Source organism: Lampris incognitus, chromosome 6, assembly GCF_029633865.1.
Source record: "Lampris incognitus isolate fLamInc1 chromosome 6, fLamInc1.hap2, whole genome shotgun sequence".
NCBI classification, from domain to species: Eukaryota; Metazoa; Chordata; class Actinopteri; order Lampriformes; family Lampridae; genus Lampris; species Lampris incognitus.
This window is the reverse complement of record NC_079216.1, coordinates 47850757-47869305: the sequence shown is the minus strand read 5'-3', so window position 1 is coordinate 47869305 and position 18549 is coordinate 47850757. Positions and strand designations below refer to the sequence as shown.

The window sequence follows — 18549 nt, the reverse complement described above, 5'->3', positions numbered from 1 at the left end:
ACTCCTGCGAATGAGCTGAGAAGCAATACTAAGCGCACGTCCAACATCCCATTCATATTAATTAATCTTAAATATTAATGATGGCCAAATTGTGGTGGAATAAGAGGCTTGGGAAAACGTAAACTGTAGGCCCTTTAGGCAGGGGTCTCCTTGCAACTGGACAGTGGGGAGGTGAGGGTGGACTGCTGGCACACCACTGAAGCTCAGGACCCTGGAGGAAAGGAAGTGCAACTGCAATAATGTGCAAGCATGAAGCGATGAAGCATCTGCTGTTTTGGTGTGTGTGTGTGTGTGTGTGTGTGTGTGTGTGTGTGTGTGTGTGTGTGTGTGTGTGCGTGCGTGTGTGCGTGCGTGCGTGCATGTGTGTTTTGATACTGAGGCCTGTAAAATCCTGAAAAGACTTTTACACTAAGCCTGTAAAGACAAAAATCAGCTCACATGACGCCCAAAGTCATTTTATTCCGGCATGAAATTGATCAACAATATTTACACTCAGTCAGTTTTAAATAAAAAAGGATATAAAAAGAAACAGGTAGAAAATGCAATTTAGCAACCGTTCATTCACTCATCATAATTTTTGATCCAAAGGCTTTTAATTCAACTTGTGCACCCACAAGTCCAAATGTCCACAAATGGGAAACGACCCACATTTATCTTTCAAAATGTATGGAACTGGTAAGAGAACGGGGAAATCTCTCGTCTTCTTTGCCCTGATAAAGACAATATGGGAGAGAAGTCCAAAAATCAATATGGCCTCTATGGAGAGAATGAAGACAAAGTGATCTTATTTCTTGCCAACAGCAGCCAAATAAACAGACGCTGAAAAGGTTACAGGAGCAGCTTTAGGTTAAATGATCCCCCCCCGCCTTCCATTCAAAAAGCATTGAGCACTCCTTCCGGCTGTTACTTCTTCATCCATCAATAATATGTGAACTTCTCATCTTACATGTCGCATTGGCAAATTCCACCAGTGCCATCATTGTAAACACTGCATCTCTCACACTGCCATTATAAAAAAAGATGACAGCCTGCTGGATTTTGCAAATCCTTAGGTAACCTGCTGAAATCCTTACTCTTCAACTGGACATTTTTCATAATGTTCTCCTAATAAGATTTTATTCCTACAGCTAACAGTGCCCCCCCCCCCCCCCAAATGTGACATTTACTCTTTGACTAGGGTTGGGGATTATGGGCATAGGAAAAAATGTTGAAAAAAAAAAAGGAAAAAAAAAAAAGAAGCATTCCTAACTGGCTGAATGTTTGATGCAAGGTTTTTACAAGACCCTCACAATACATAGCAAGTACAACTTATAAAACCCCTGCCTCTGGTTTAATCATGCTGTCTACTGATTTTTAAAAAAAATACATTTATTTCTGATTTTTCCCTTTTTCTCCCAATTTAGTGGCCAATCAATCCCTATTTTAGTTAAAACACCGGCCCGTGTACTGCATGCGTTCGCCAACTGCATCTCTCCGGCCGAACCGAAGCAGGCTGAACCAGTGCTTTTTCCGACACACACAGAGACGCATTTATGTGACGAACACAAGCCGACTCCACCCCCCTCCCGAAGTCAGCGTTGCCAATTATTGCTGCTTCATCGAGTCCGGCCAGAGTCGGATCTGACGGGACCAGGGCGTGAACCCCGGTCCCCAGTGGGCAACTGCATCGACACAAAGCCGATGCTTAGACTGCTACACCACCGCGGACCCCTGCTGTCTACTTATTTAACAGATGGTCAAATTAAAATCCAGAAACAATTCCAATCCACTGATAAATTAATGTTGGAGCACCAAAGCAAATACACAATGAATTCATCCAACCGTGATGTTTATGGAGTCTGATAAATAACAAAGATGAATGAATAAATAAACAAATGATTAATTTTCGTTACTGCATTTGGATGGGATGTTGATGAAAGTGTAAGGCTTTGATATTCAAGGATTGAACTGCACTTACTTAGTTCTCATTCATACATCACTTTCATTGAGCGAGTTCGAAGCAGGCGCTGATGACGTCCAGCACGAGGTCTCACAATGCCCAAGCCATTGGACAGATAGCGAGAGATCGAGAGGTGCAGGGGTTTGGACACAGACCAGGGACAGAACTATAGCGAGCTCTGTGTCCTGATGAAAGCTGTCCTCTCACTGTGCAAGTCCAACTCCTCGCTGTCTGATTCAGACTCGTAGGCCGCCATATCCTCATCCCCCCACACGGTGGGGATCCCCCTATAGCATATTCGGGCCTTCCTATCCCGTCCCTGGCTGAAGCCAAAGCCCACCCGCAGTCCTCTTGTCCCTGTCTCAATGGTCGGCAGTTTGGTCCTCAGGCTTCGGCGGGTGCCGCCCGAGCGCATTTGCAGCAGGAGGAAGACCCCGGCGAAGGCAGCCAGGATGAAGGCACAGCACAGCACAGCCAGCAGGATGGGCAGCTGAGAGGACGGAGCTGTGCTGAGCCCTGGGAGCTGGACCCCTTGTCCTTCGCCATTTCCCACTAGGCTCCCCTGCTCTGATTGGGCCCCGCCTCCATGGAGTCCCCCGCCGGGAGGGGATTTGCGTTGCACCTGGTTCTGGTGAAGGCAGGAGGTAAGGACCAGGTGGCTGTGAGGAGGGCAGGAGAGGCAGTCTGTGGGCCCGGTGCCAGAGCAGGTGAGGCAGGCGGGATTGCAGGGCAGGCAGGCCTGGATGGAGGAGAGGTCCACCCAGTTCTCCAGGGACAGGTTGAGGAGCTGTGGCGCAGAGGTGAAGCCTGGAGGACAAAGCTTCACACAACCCTGAAGGAAGAGGGAGAAGCCCGGGCTGCACTCTGGATGGAGGAGAAGGCGAAGGACACACTCATACACACACAGACTAGGGGATTAGCCTCATGTAATCTTCAAACAACAACAAGTACACAATGTTTGCAGAGAAGATACACAAGTTCTAGCATACACCCCAAACAAACCTTCATTCACTAAACAATGTTGTTTTTCCTGTATAGACTTCATCCTACGTAAACTTTTGACTAAGTCAGGTGAAATAAATAACACGTAAACAGCTAAAATGTTGGGTGCCAGCCGGAAGCTTTCGACCCTGCGAGACATTTCAAGAGGAAAGTCATCCTTTCACACAGATGCCTGACAACTCATCGCCTCTTCCAGTGTCAAAGCTCTATCTGAGCCTGATGATACTTCATACCTCACTCCCTGTGATTCAAAACGACGTGACATATGCTGTTTTCAAACACATTTGGCGACGTGCATAGTCATAGCTCGCATAAACACGCGCCGGCTCAACAACCGAGACCCCGCTTGGAATTGGGCAATCTGTATTCACTGCGCTCACTCCATGCAATTTACTGAACCTACACTGACCTATAGCCTGCTAAAAGCCAAAAACAGTCTGCTCGTTCATACAAATGTGACAGGCACTCGACAGATATGTGATCTATGTTTCAGCGTCCCCCTGGGCAGCATGTAAGCCTCACCTATGCATATCTGTTGGGCGTCAAAGGTCTTGCAGCTGTTGTTGGACGGCCGAGGGAAATCGGATGATGAAGGGTTAACAGCGCTGGACCCGGTGCCCCACAGGATAAGGGTGAACTGACTCAACACACCTGAATAAGTGAGAAAGAGGGAGAGTCAGAGTCAGAGAGAGAAAGAAAAAGAGAAGATCAACTTACTGCTGAGAGAATAGCGAAGTGCCTGCATGAGATGAGATCAGGAGCAAGGTGAGAGGTTAGCTGGCTAGGAAACGTGGCGAAGATGAGGGGGGGAGGGCGGATAAAAGGACTGCCAGTGAACTCTTGCTCCTGTGTTGTGTGAAGAGGGGATCAAAAGAAGTCAAGAAGAGATCTGTGGCAATCCCGATTCTCTGCTGCTCCAATCAAACCACAGGAAAGCTCTAGAAGCTAACAAGCTGCCTTAATCAGTGGAGTCCACTACCTTATGCATTTTTGGAACAAACAAAAAGGCAGCTCAATGTTTGGGTGGGGAAAAAAAACAACAAACGAACACTCTTTTAAAACTCAATTCTGAAAAATACTTAAGTTCTGACTATGAGGGGAATCATCAATGGGTTGCAGGAGGTAATTTTCTTGCATATGGATCCCTATCTGAGGATTTTCTTTTCTTTTTTTAAAAATTTTGCCCTTTTCTCCCCAATTGTATTCGGCCAATTACCCCACTCATCCAAGCTGTGCCGGTTGCTGCTCCACCCACTCTGTTGATCCGGGGAGGGCTGCAGACCAACATGCCTCCTCTGATACATATGGATTCACCAGCCGCTTCTTTTCACCTGACAGTGAGGAATTTTGCCAGGGGGATGTAGTGCGTGGGAGGCTCACACTATTCCCCCAGTCCCCCCCCCCCCCCCCTGAACAGGCACCCTGACCGACCAGAGGAGGCGCTTGTGCAGCCACCAGGACACATACCCACATCTGGCTTCCCACCTGCAGACACAGCCAATTGTGTCTTTAGGGACGCCCGACTGAGCCGGAGGTAACACAGGGATTTGAACCGGCGATCCCCATGCTGGTAGGCAATGGAATAGACCACTACGCTACCCAGACGTCCCATTGAGGCTTTTAAATCCGTTTGTGCAGCATCCCGGTAGCCGAATGGTTACAGTGCATGCCACATAACCGTAACGTCCCCGGTTCGATTCCAGCCAGTGACCTTTGTTACATGTCATACCCATCTCTCTCTCCCCTTGTTTCCTGTCTGCCACTTCACTATCCTCTATATTTTAAAGGCAGAAAAAAAACCCAGTTTGTTCTTCCCAGAGCCTTTCCCCTGGCGCCATTAAAAATCCATTATTGAAAGTTGTGTAAAATAAGGGTGGATAGGAGGGGGGGGGGGCTCAAAGAAGCATTAAAGCATGTAAGTAGAATTAATTTGATGAGGGCTTAGAGTGGGCCCTGTGTGATGTGAACAGGCTCTCTAGTGTGGCGGTGAGCAATTCTGGTTACCGTAGTCGTGCCCGTTTACTGCGACGTTCTCTATTTCCAGGGTCCACTCCCCCCGGGGATCCTCATCCCATGAGTGTGTGGTCATGAAGGCCCAGTCATTAAAACCCTCGGAGGAGTAGTCGTTGGGCCTGAACCAGAAAAATGGAGAGCCCAATCAGAATGTGCAATACAGGCGGTCTGACATAATGGTATTTACACATTAAGAAGATAAATTTGTTATTTCTCAACAGGGAAGTAAATTTCTCTCTTTCGATATATACGTATATAGTATATATAATCCAGTGAGTCAAGTAAATTCTTTATGAGACAGTACATGCCTGTTTCATGCCATAAGCAATTATCAGCTGTCTATATATATATATATATATATATATATATATATATATATATATATATCAACACAGATACAGGAAAAAAAGTTTTAATGCATTGCAGTATCTGTGTTTTTCATGTATCTATGTTGATATTCCACTCCTCATTAGTTGAGCACTTACAACATCATTGATGGTTTCGGGAAAAAAACACTAATTATATATATATATATATATATATACACACACAAAAAATAAATAAATATATAAGTGGATGTTTTATCATGTTAGTTATGACACAGTTCACATGTATGAGTGTGTACAAATAGATGTACGCATATATTACAAATAAATTGATTTCAATGGCAGGATATACAGCTTTTGATACGTATCATCTCATTTTGGAGGGTCCTACAGTACAACATACAGGGATACATAATACATCAACAGATGACAAGACAAAACAGTTATTACATGAATACACAGCTACATTATACAGTATGAAAGATACAAAAAAAATTAAAGAACCTATGTTCATTGAAAACATGAGCAGATAGCTTGTAGCTGCCAAAATAAAGTAGTCTTAAATAAAGCCATAAGAGATCACAGACAACTTGGAGGATCAAATTAAAATCAGCCTGAACATTATGCTCTTTTATCAATTTCTGTGGTATTCTGAGGACAGAGAAAAAATGTCTTAGTGAGTAGGTTGAGCTAACAGATTGTTATTACTGTTTTAAATCATACCGGTCCTTGAAAGAGATGCATCTAAAAATCAACTTAAGTCAATAGAAATATATTCTGGTATCTAAAAGAAGCCATTTGAGTGCATCACACATAACAGTAATGGGTTTGAAGGAAAAAACCAATCTACAAAAGCTATTATAAACAACACTGAGTGAATGAGGATGTGTTTATCAGTGAAGTCCAATAAAGGACAAAATAGCTTTATAACTAGTTTTTCCTCACACAATGTAAAACAGTTTTTAGAGTGATAAAATACACCAAGGCTAAAACTAACATAAATTTTCTCATCAGTATATTTAATATTGCGCCTAAAAGAAAGTTCTGAATCAATCGGAAACCCAAACAATTAAGGGAATAACAATTTCCCTTGGAGAATCATCACTGTGGGTAGTTGTTAGGGTGTCTGAGTGAAGTCTAGGACTGTCTGGTACCGACGAGTATCACGACATTTTTCTCGTTAAGCAACATTGACTCTCGCACTTCATACTATATGTGGTAATTCACAGGAGGTTAACAAGGGATTAAACAGATTGCCAAATAATACATTAAAATGCCCATCAGGTCCAGCAGCACTGCTTTGCTTCAGTTACTTAATGGAACACATGAATCTGTGTAGAGCAGACAGGAAAATGCTGAGCAACGACTTGAGTAACAAATAAGGGATTGTGTAGTATTTTACTGCCAGACTACATTTGCTTAATAGAACCATTACATGATTTGTTGAGTATGGTATTGATTTACTTCCAGAATTGTTTGGGCTATTTGAAATCACGATAAAGACGGCCTGTAAATTAATTAGATTTAGCATTCCTGGCCTTCGTTTGGTCACTTTATTTATAAATCTAAGTTTCTCTAATAGCATGATCCCTTGTCCATCTGAATTTAGCCCAGGCTTTGTCCCTGTCAGAACAGATTTATATGTTCAGAATTTATCCAAGGGAGAAATCTCCTCTTCATGTTTAATTATTCTAAGGAGAGTGATTATATGATGCGTCAAGGAACTCAATGTAAAAAGAAAAAAAAGAAAAAAATATTTTATAAAAAATCTTGAACAACGGGGCATCCCAGTAGCGTAGCGGTCTGTTCCGTTGCCTACCAACACGGGGATTGCCGGTTCGAATCCTTGTGTTACATCCAGCTTGGTCGGGCATCCCTACAGACAATTGGTCGTGTCTGCAGGTGGGAAGCCAGATGTGGGTATGTGTCCTGGTCGCTGCACTAGCGCCTCCTCTGGTCAGTTGGGGCGCCTGTTCAGGGGGGAGGGAGAACTGGGGGGAATAGCGTGATCCTCCCACATGCTATGTCCCCCTGGTGAAACTCCTTACTGTTGGGTGAAAACAAGTGTCTGGCGACTCTACATGTATCGGAGGAGACATGTGGTAGTCTGCAGCCCTTTCCAGATCAGCAGAGGGGGTGGAACAGTGACCGGGACAATTCGGAAGAGTGGGGTAATTGGACAGGTCCAATGGGGGAGAAAAATCCCCCACCCCAAAAAAAAACAAAACAAAAAGCCAAAACAAAAAAACAAAAACAAAATCTTGAACAATGGAAGTAATTATCTTCAATGAATAAAACAAAAATAATTGTGGAGGTAACCAGATGTTACTGTCCTGGATGTTGTTTGATCTCATGTTATTTGCTGTTGTAAAATGAACATTCGATCACAAAATCTTTGGTGAAGGTTCTTGCAGTTAACAAACCAAGTGCACAATTCCTCTCGGCTTTTGACAATGTGGAACTCTGCTGGATACTCGCTGCAAATTTTATTGTTTTTTATAATTTTCATTAAAATTGCCCGTGGCGCAAGATGCATCTATGCTGTGATTATCGTTTTATCAGCTCTACTTAGCAACTTGATATTCCAAACCTGCCAGGTGGATGGATTATCTTGCCAAAGAAGTAGTGCTCACTAATGGAAAATGTGAACTATTTGCACAAACTTCAAATAAAATAAGCATAATTTTTTTGCATGGAGAAATACGACAATCTTTAACCATCTGCTCAACAAATATGGGACAAAAAATTGCATGCTGCATTTAAATTCTTAATCAGTGTATTTGTGATGCATAAATGTAAAAAGTATGTGGGTAATTTCATTTGCCAGAAGGTCAGCTTGTTTGGGCATATATGCACACAGTACCATCAGGGGTAGAAAGCAGAGTGTATAGTTGTGAATGTATTCACTAATACCTGGGGGACAACAGGGTGGAGCGTGTGCTCAGTGGGCTAATGAGATGGATGGCCAGTTTCCCTCTCTGGTTGTGGGAGAGGGTGAGGCGAACCTGGACGTGCTCCAGAGAGCTGACATACTCTGGTCGCCCCCAGCAGGAATCCACACTTTTGCTGAACACCAGCTTGCTCCCGATCTCCCTACAGGGTGAAAATTGGTGAAGGTGGGGGTTTGTGCTATGTGGACATAGAAAGTCTCTTACTCACACACACAAGACACTCCCCTTACCTTGGACCCGTGAGCATGGTGTGAACACATTGGTGCTGTGGCCCCACTCTGGTCCAATTTTGTGCAAGGGCCACCATGGCACCTGCATCCAGAAGCCCATAACCATATGAATGACTTACTGTGGAATTAACGTGGGGTGAATGCAGACAGAATGGAGAGAAAGAAAGAGAGAAAGATGGAGTACAATTTGAGAAGTGAAAGGCAATGAGTGGACCGTTTTTCAGGATAATACTGAAGCCATAGTGAGGGTGGTTGGTTTGGAGTAATGACGGCAACCCTGCCCTACCTCGGCGCCCTACGCCATTAGTTTTCCAGTCAGCAGCGCTAAGGTGGCCGGGGCGGGATGTTCTCACGACCAAGTGCTGCATATCCCTCCAGGTCAGATTTGTACTGTAGATGATGGAAAGTAGAAATGTTCTGTTAGGGCACTGCTACAGGGATCGTACACTGTATGCTGCATTATGAAATGGGACCAACAAGTACTCATAAACTTCAAGTTTAATACAACATAGCAGGGGAAATTTGAGAGTTAACAATATAGAAAAGTCAGCATCTTCTGTCAGCACAGTATCTGCACCTACATGGTAAAAAAGGACACACGACCATGAAGAATCACATTCTAGCAAAGAGGAAGCCCTGAGATTTGTGTCAGTCAGCCATAACAAAATAGGTTCACACTATGGCTTTAATGCCGGTGTAAAACTCAGCTGTGAAGGATACACAATAAGCTGCTGTGTTGATAGTTCGTGGATGATGCAAAAAACAGTGGCACAATACAATACCCCAGAGAGGCGGGTCTGGCTTCGCCTGTAATGATAGTTTCTAATGAGCCCAGGGATTAGGGGAGAGGTCACCTTCCACAAGACCAATAAAGTTTTCCCTGTTGATTTACTGAGAGGCAGAGCAGAGGTGAAAGGTACTCATAGGGGGAGGCTTTGAGTCAGTGGCAAGAGAAAGACCAGTTCCGAGGGTTAAGATAATCAAATCATGAATCACATGGCTTTGATGCTCCTACTGTGTGGCCATGCGGCAGACAAAAATAGAAACACATAATTGTGCTGGGGCACTTCACCTCCACCACCCCTCCCCCTCAGCATTTACATCCCGTATACCTTCTCATGTGTTATTAATGGACAAGATCACTCATCCACTCAATGTCACCCTGCTGAAGTGAGGTGTGTGTGTGTGTATGTGGCGGGGGGCTAGAAAACTGAGACAGGGCACTCTGCCTTTTAAATGATTCCATCTCTATGGATTCTAGTATGAAGCCAATTTTAGATATAGTCGCTACCTCACTATTACTGCTGCCTCTCCAGGTGAAGCGCGAAGATGATATGCTAACTTTGGTTTTTCAAAGAACCTAGGTGATAATCTTCATTAGAGATGCACTAATATTGCTTTATCACTGCCAATACCGATTCTGAGAGCGAATCGTCCGATACAGAGTACTGATCTGATCGATTACGTTTGCTTAACAGTGCAAACTTAGACAATTAGTTTTGGGTTAATGGGCAAAATAATTGCAATAGAATCCATTTTTTCCCCCACCACTTAAGAATTACAGGCTTCCATGTGGCAAAAAAACAGTAAATCAAGCCATTTCGCTCATTTCTGACATGTTACTCATCATGGCCTATGGTGGTGGATTTTAGTCTTGGGTAAAATCTTGAATACTGATACTCCATTTTAGCTCAGCATTGGCCCAATCTCTAATACCAGTCTAAATGCATCCCTAGTCTTGATTAGCTTTTGTCAGTTGGTACACTTCTAGCTGGAGCAGCAGGCAGTTGAGGGGGTTGACATCTCTGAATGCTGGAGCAAAGAGAGGTGATGAGGATACATACTTGGCCTATAATAATAATGAGGACTGAACTCCTTATTAGACTTGACATCTGTTGACCAATCTCTAATGAAGATGAAGAAATATGGAGAGATGTGCAGAGCAAAATGTTGCCTGACAACACAACCTCAATGTCCAATCAATTTAAGTCCTTTACTTTATTACCAATGCAGTCTGCTATTAATCTGTGGTCTGCTTAAACCACAATCTAACACACACACACACACACACACACACACACACACACACACACACACACACACACACACACACACACACACACACACACACACACAGAAGCTATTGATATAATCACACTAGAGCTGCTGACAAAAACTAGTCTGTGTTGAGTATTAGAAAATAAATGTTCTGGAGCAGGAATCTTTACTGCTGGTACCAAAAGTATTCAGATGGTACACGTATGGGCTGTAGCTGCTGATTTGCCTTGCTAATTAAGTCACTATCAATGATCCAATTTGCTGAGGAAAGATTTTTTTGCCTCAGCTAGAGGCCAGGGAACATACATTCTCAAGACACGTATGTGTTCACACAGATACACACCAAAACACACTATATGGATTCGCAATCACATAATGCTAAATGATGAATGGCGTTCACAATGGAGTGAAACTGAAGAAGAGATTAATTGCCTCCCACTGAAAAAGCTTTAAGTTTACGGCTCTTCTACTAAAATCGCTTACAGAATTGAGGCACTACTAGCCGACAGGAAAGGCATTGCTCAGACTCACTCACTTGGCCTCCAGAGCAAGGGCAATGATTCCAGCTGCGAGTGGGGCTGAAGCTGATGTCCCAGTGTGTGAATCTGTGCATTTCTGCCTAAGATCTGTGGTAACCTTGGAGACAAGAGAAGAAATAAGAGGTGCTGAGACAGAAAGAAAGATACATAAGACACTGCTGGGCAATAAAAGGATGAGGTTACCATTTCAAATTTCTGTTGGTTTTGAAAACAACAAAAACAAAAAACAAAACAGCTTGATTGTCTTCAATATAGGCTTTAGAGGAATTTCTCCCTCATTTAACATCATGCAAATGGATTATAGAAGGGCAGCTGCTGAGCTAGACTACTTGCTAAAGTAAGGTTGTGTTTAGTTGGCTAGGACATTTAATGGCTTTGACAGTGAGTAAACGTGATCATTTTTCAAGATCGGTTGAGTACTAGACTTTAGATTACTTTATTTGTTAAAAATTGTTTAAATGAATTTAAAACTTCCCATGAGAAGATAAACGAAGAGTAAAATTGACTTGACTTAATCTAATCTCATTTGTTTCTATTTGCATTAATTCATGTGTCTGAAACAAGGGAAAATTGGAATCTGAAACATTCCTTCCTTGGTGGGGGAAAAAGCATCAATAGATATTAAAGTTTAGTGAATTTTTTTACTTTTACTATGATGGTAGGCTGTAACAGTTACAGTAATGGTGTTTAATTGAACTTGGACTCTTCCGGTGTCAGTCTTTACATAAGTCTTGGCCCCATTGGTCTTGAGCTGGACGTGTCAGCTTAAAGCCTTGAACTTGACTCAAACTCAATAAGCTTTGGTGTTGGACTTGCCCCCATAAAAACTTGAAGTATTCCATTTTTTTAAACCTTGGAAATGATTTTCCAGGACTTTTCAAAGGACATTTCCGATGACTTTTGCTTTAATATACATGACAGCCATTGCTTACAGAATGTCTTTATGCATGCTCAATAAAACAGGTAAAGAAATTCCAGAAAGTTAAATCAGTTCATCTGGATGCAATGTTTATTGGGAGAAACATTTCATCTCTCATCTAAGTGACTTCGTCAGTTTCAGCTGACTGTGAGCATCCCCAACCTTGTAAACAGCCCACTTGCATAGCGACCAAAACTGGCGATCAGTGTCATATGCAAATGCTGTGACCATTAATTAAAGTTCACCAGGGCTCTGTATTGGGCCCCCCTCCTATTTCTTCTTTAACTATTACCTCTTGGCCACATTTTCAGGAAATATAGCATTCAATTTCACTGCTACTCAGATGACACCCAGCTCTATTTATCCACCAAGACTATATCCACTCTACCGCCCACTTCCCTTTCTGACTGCTTACTAGAAATTAAATCCTGGTTTTCATACCACTTCCTCAAACTTAATAGTGATAAAACTGAGGTCCTCCTAGTAGGTACTAAATCTACTTTGGCTAAAACTGATAGTTTTTCTCCAACTATTGACAATTCCACAGTTCCTCTATCGACTCAAGTTAAGAGTCTGGGTGCTATCTTGGACAGCACATTATCTTTTGAAGCTCACATCAACAGTGTTACTTGGTCTGCATACTTCCACCAATGCAATATTAATTGTCTTCGCCTGTCATTTACACCTAACAGCACCACCATACTCATTCACACCCTGGTTACATCCTGTATTGACTACTGCAGTTCTATCCTCTTTGGTCTACCCCTCAAGTGTCTTCATAAACTTCAACTGGCCCAGAATTCAGCTGCCCGTATCATTACCGCAACTCCTTCCATAGATCATATCTCTCCTATTCTTCAGCAACTCCTTTGGCTCCCTGTTAAATACCGTATCAACTTCAAGAACCTGCCTCTCACCTTTAAGGCACATAATAACTCCTTCGTATCTTTCTGAACTTCTTCCTATCTACACACCCTCCCGCACTCTCAGATCCTCTTCTGCTCTCCAACTCACTACACCATCGGCCCGCTTGACTACCATGGCATCTAGAGGCTTCAGTCGTTCTGCCCCCTACCTATGGAACTCTCTTCCACTAGACATTCACAATATTGGCTCTCTTTCAACCTTCAAATCCCATCTCAAAATACACCTTTTCAAACTGGCATATTCAGTCTGATCCACACTTCATTGAGTTCTGTGCAGTTGATGATTTTATACTTATCTGTTGAATTAACTTTTTATTGACTACACCGCTTTGTTTTGATTTTATGCTGTCTGATACAGTGCTGCTTGTTTTTTTTAACTGTGTTCTGTAAGGTATCCTTGAATGCTCTGAAAGGTGCCCACAAATAAAATGTATTATTATTATTAATCGGATAATCTCCTTACAAACAAGCCTACTTCTCCATTTCATACAGGTTTTCACAACATTTATGTAATAATTAAGAATTTTCATTTACAATTTCAAAATTCAATGAAAATTGGCTTGATGGAAACAGCTACCTTGTAGAGAATTACTCTAAAAGCAGACTGTTGACAGGCTTTTTTTTTGTTCCTCATAACCTTTTACCTTTATTTGATGAGCACTTGTATGGCTTTAAATAGTCCAGGCAGTTGGACAAGTTACATTTTGAATAAGTAAAGCACTTTTTTCACCAGCTAATGTATTTGCCACTTTGAAAATAACTAGGTCAAAAAAGGATTTACAACCTGCTGATATCACTGTTTAAGAATTTATTCTTAAATTAAAGTTTGATGAAATACACAGGTGTTGTTTACTGAAGGAAGATGCTGCTATATTTGCATTTCAAAAATTCTTAATTTCTATTAGTCTGTTCATATTTGAAAACAGCGATTGTGTTAAAAATAAGGCTGAAAGAGAATTTAATTCCTGCTTGCTGTCTTTACTCTTTATTGTTTTGTATTAACTTTTGGATGCACATATTAGGGAAACTGCATAACCTGGCATTAAAAAAAGTGTTTTGATGACATTTAACCTTTATGACTGTTTATCTTGAAAAAACATTACCATTTGATATAAATTAATCTTGTTTATATTTTCAGACATATCGTCCAGCACTAAAATAAGGTTACAATGATGCATCCAGTTTCCCACTTCAGTCTGAGTGAAGGTCATAGCGAGGGAAGTTGAGTGGTCAACGGGGGGAAGGCTGAAGGCCATGGAAGTTCTGCCTTGAGCCATTGGTGACAGAAAGGAAGAGGACACAATCAAACAATCAGTTCAATCCGATGTCTGCAGCTTCCTAATGAAGGGCACAGGCATTATGGCTGGGGTGTCAGCCAGGTTAGATCAGCCAGACAGTATGAGGCAACACTGAGGAGGGCAACTGAAGAACGACCGTGTTGTGGGGTGTAACTCCACTCTTGGTACCTGGTTCACTGGCAGAAAATTAATGAGGTGTGACTGGCTCAACATGAGGACATATCAGAGATGACAAGATGCCACGGGCCAAGGGCAACTGTGAAGGTTAGGGGCAGATTTTTTGTGTAATTGAGTGTGTGTGTGTGTGTGTATGTATGTGGTTGAGTGTGCAACTGTCATCCTGACAGCTGTGTGTGTGTGTGTGTGTGTGTGTGTGTGTGTGTGTGTGTGTGTGGTTGAGCGTGCATGTGTGCAACTGTCATCCTGACAGCTTGGGGCACTTGAAGACCTGCTTCTGCTAGGTGGAACGCACCTGGTTAAATGTGTAGAAAGATGCCTGTTTGTCAGTGAGGAGAGAGAAAGGCAAGGGGTGAGTTATAAACAAAACCCACTGTTGTACCTTGGAAATGTAGAAAAGAGCACAGAAAAATTGTTGAGAGGAGCCTTGACAATAGCGTCTGCAGCGTTGGGCAAAGAAAATGAAACAGGGTTCTTACACTCTTTCACCAATGATTTTCCATGACTTCTCCATGACTGCTCCAAAACCTTTTACTGAATTTCCATGACCAAAATAAATTATTTTATCTCAATGGGACCACCGAAAACTAAGTATCGTAACATTAAGTAAAAGTAGGTTTACATCTGAAATGTATGGTGCCTCTCTAAAACAAAACAAAAAAAAAACCAGACAGGCACACTTAGATACATTTTCTCATATTTTAATTCCAACGGTTTAACATTTTTGTCAATGTCTCAAAAGATAAAAATGACATCACATTTTCAGTCAGAGATAAACAGAGAGAACTAGTGCATTGGAGTGGGTAGGAATGCCAGTGCTAACTACTGATTACTCATTAATCAGTACATGAGTTGTCAATATAAAAAAAAAGACATAACATAAATAAATTAATCTTCCAAAATTAACTTCCACTCCTAAAACTAGAGACGGAATATGCAAAGTCTGGAACTCAATGTGTCGTCTTTAGTCTTTACTTCTGCTCCATCCCACAGCCTCACATGTAAATCCATTTGTTTGGACTGCAAATGGTGTTTTAGGCTTTCGTCAAACAGCACTACAATATGCCGTTTGTTGGGACACTTGTGACAGTAAGAGTCTTTTAAAGTGCGGCGGAGCAAGCCCAAAAGTACAGACATAGGCACACTTGTTCTCACCACAGGTACATTTCGCTGCAATCTGGCTGTCCGGGAACATGGCGGCCAAAACACGGGTCTAGTCCTCGGATGACTTGAATGAGTAGTGTGAATTCATGATTTTTAGTGCCCACAGTATCTCCGCTTTGAGGACTTCATTTTTTGCAGAAACGTCCAAAGTTGTCTGCTTTGTTGCTGTGGAAACTGTAGTAGTGTTGCTGGATGTCCTCACAGCATCCGTGTTCATAAACTCACCTATGGGTATTGCACTGCTAGCAACTGCGGCTACAGTCTTGTGCTTTTTCCCCTTCAAGTGGCTAACAAGCGCTGCCTCGCCCATATTCGAAATGTCAAATGTTTTACAGCACAGTTTGCATTTAGCACGTCTTGGGTCAGTGTCTTTTGCCAGCCATAATTGGCCTTTACCCTTAAAAAGCCATGTATTATTGAAGCTGCACTTCCCTGGCATTTTGTCGAAATCGTCAGTTTGCTAGCAGAAGCAACTGCAGGCTAGTGGGCATGCCTGCAGTTGCTAGGCGCTTGCACGCTGCATGCCCAGTAACACAGACTGAGCCAGACTGAATAAACTTTTCACACCACCAAAATATCATGACGGTCCGTGGCAATTTACATGTTATTATGACACATCGATTTTGTTTGGATTAATTGATGAAACTTTAGATATATTTCCATGACTTTTCCAAAACTTCTGAAAAAATATTATTTTCCATAACTTTTCCAGGACCTGGAAATTGCATTTTAAAATTCCATGACTTTTCCAGGTTTTTCATGACCGTATGAACACTGTGAAAGACTTTTTGTGGAGTAGAATCATGAGAGCACTTTGTGACCGTTGTGAAATTTTTCTTAAAAGCCAATACGACAAGGAATGGACACCTGACTGCTACAATATCAGTGCATTAGTTATGGCACAGAGCAATTTCTTCATTTAATTCACTTCAATTTCACACACGTAGTCATGCTTGCTTTCCTGTAGCGTGCCTCTGGTGTATTTTGAAAGAAATGGCAGACTTGTGGGTGTTTTATGCTATTCTACATTCCTGAGGCAAGCCTTTTTACTTCCTACCGACAAGCACCTTGAAGGGCGCGCATAGCGTGTAATGTTTGTCAGCATTGCTCACCGTATGTTGCACATCGCTCACTTTGACTTTTGAGGCTTTATGCTGCTTCTGGTTTTGTGCGAGGGCAAATGAACCTGTCTGTTGAAATGTAATGTCTTATTTTAATGCTTATGTTTTTCTGGCTGTATAACATATATATTGCTGCACTGCCATTGGCCTTTTGCAGATACTATATCAGGAGCTGTTCTTGTTTGAGTGATGGGCTCTGAACAATAATAGCACATAAATAATAACAAAACAAAATTGTTCCCATAATCGCTTCTGGTTATATTACATTTACTTTAGAATGGACTTGAAAGAAATAAAACAATATCTTTAAAGCATTCTAACATTTCACTATTAAGACTGTGCAGTTGGTGTAGACAATGATAAAATGATGAATTCACCACGAAAATAAATCAGACCAGAACCAAATAGAATTCCAATATTTATGTTTAAAGTGTTTGAGTAAGTGCACCTTAACACTCACTATTTGTTTTTCCCCAGGGTTTCCGGAGCTGAAGGTAGTGGCGAGGGTGGAGGAGCATGTCTCACTGTACCAGGGCACATTACCGTACTGTGTTGTGCTGCTGATGGAAAGTGTATAGATGCTGTTGGTGTAGCCGTCACAGTTACAATTGTCCTCTTCCCGACCGCCATTACCTGATGCCCACACAAAGATGCAGCCCAGTCCACCACGGCCCTAATGCATAGAGGAGAGATGAATTACACGCACGCACACACACACACAAGCTTTTATTCCACAGATGGATGCACAAGTCTCACTGGAAGCAAGAGTTTGGGATTGTGGGGTAGTGGCGGTGGGGTGTAGCGAGAGTGGCTGATGTCTAAAGAATTGCCCTTGACAGAGTTTAAACAAAAGCCTTGACATTTATGTGCAGCTTGTCTGAAACAATATGCTGTAGGAACAATTCCTATTAATATATCATAATGCCATGCAATTTGCTGTGTCAGAAAGACTGATAAAAAGAGAGGAAATGTAATTGCAAAATGTACTCAGGCCGACTTTAACTTGGGGGAACTGATAAATGACAACTTGCTATCTGAGTTGTGCACTCCCATCCACTTCCCCAGTCATACTTTTCATTTAGCAACAAATAACACGCCTATCTTTCAAAACCAAATGATACAATTAAGTGGCGAGTTCTGTCAGTGTAACAACAGCGAGCCATGCACCATCTATGTCTCTTTTCTCTTTTCTTTCCTGGGAGACACAAGTGGGTGGAACAATGTATTTTTTTTGGTGGGGGGGGGGCAGTGAATAGATGGGGTGAGAAAACATAAAGTAAACTGGAAAGATACCTAATACATTCCACGAAAAAAAAAAGAAGAGGTGGGTAGTTTGGGTAGCATAGCGGTTTATTCCATTGCTTACTAACACAGGGATCGCTGGCTCGAATCCCCGTGTTACCTCCGGCTTGGTTGGGCGTCCCTACAGACACAATTGGCCGTGTCCGTGGGTGGGAAGCCGGATGTGGGTATGTGTCCTGGTCGCTGCACTAGCGCCTCCTCTGGTCGGTCGGGGTGCCTATTCAAGGGGGAGGGGGAACTGGGAGGAACAGTGTGATCCTCCCATGCGCTACGTCCCCCTGGTGAAACTCCTCACTGTCAGGTGAAAAGAAGCGGCTGGCGACACCATGTGTATCGGAGGAGGCATGGTAGTCTGCAGCCCACCCCAGATCAGCAGAGGGGGCGGAGCAGCAATCGGGACGGCTCGGAAAATAGGGTAATTGGCCAAGTACAAAATAAGGGGGGGGGGGGGGGGGGCAAAAAAAAAACTATTGATGGAGGGAAGCAAACACAATAAGAAACGATAATGCAAGAGCGAACAGAAGGAAGGATAAAACCAGCAGAGACCAGCGGCGGCCTGCATTCCACCCCACACTGTGTTGGGC

General features: G+C 42.6%; 1 protein-coding gene across 1 annotated transcript in view; it reads right to left on the bottom strand.

The window, feature by feature from the left end:
• Positions 1-448: 448 nt before the first annotated feature.
• Positions 449-18549, bottom strand: part of furinb (furin (paired basic amino acid cleaving enzyme) b) — a 153582-nt gene continuing 135481 nt past the window's right edge. Inside the window, exons 9-16 of the mRNA XM_056281614.1 lie at positions 17124-17336; positions 11055-11155; positions 8748-8851; positions 8462-8579; positions 8194-8373; positions 4946-5073; positions 3464-3592; positions 449-2803 (exon numbers count right to left, since the gene is read on the bottom strand). Coding sequence (XP_056137589.1) covers positions 2106-2803; positions 3464-3592; positions 4946-5073; positions 8194-8373; positions 8462-8579; positions 8748-8851; positions 11055-11155; positions 17124-17336 — 1671 coding nt within the window. The 3' untranslated portion in view covers positions 449-2105. The remainder of the gene's footprint in view (positions 2804-3463; positions 3593-4945; positions 5074-8193; positions 8374-8461; positions 8580-8747; positions 8852-11054; positions 11156-17123; positions 17337-18549) is intronic.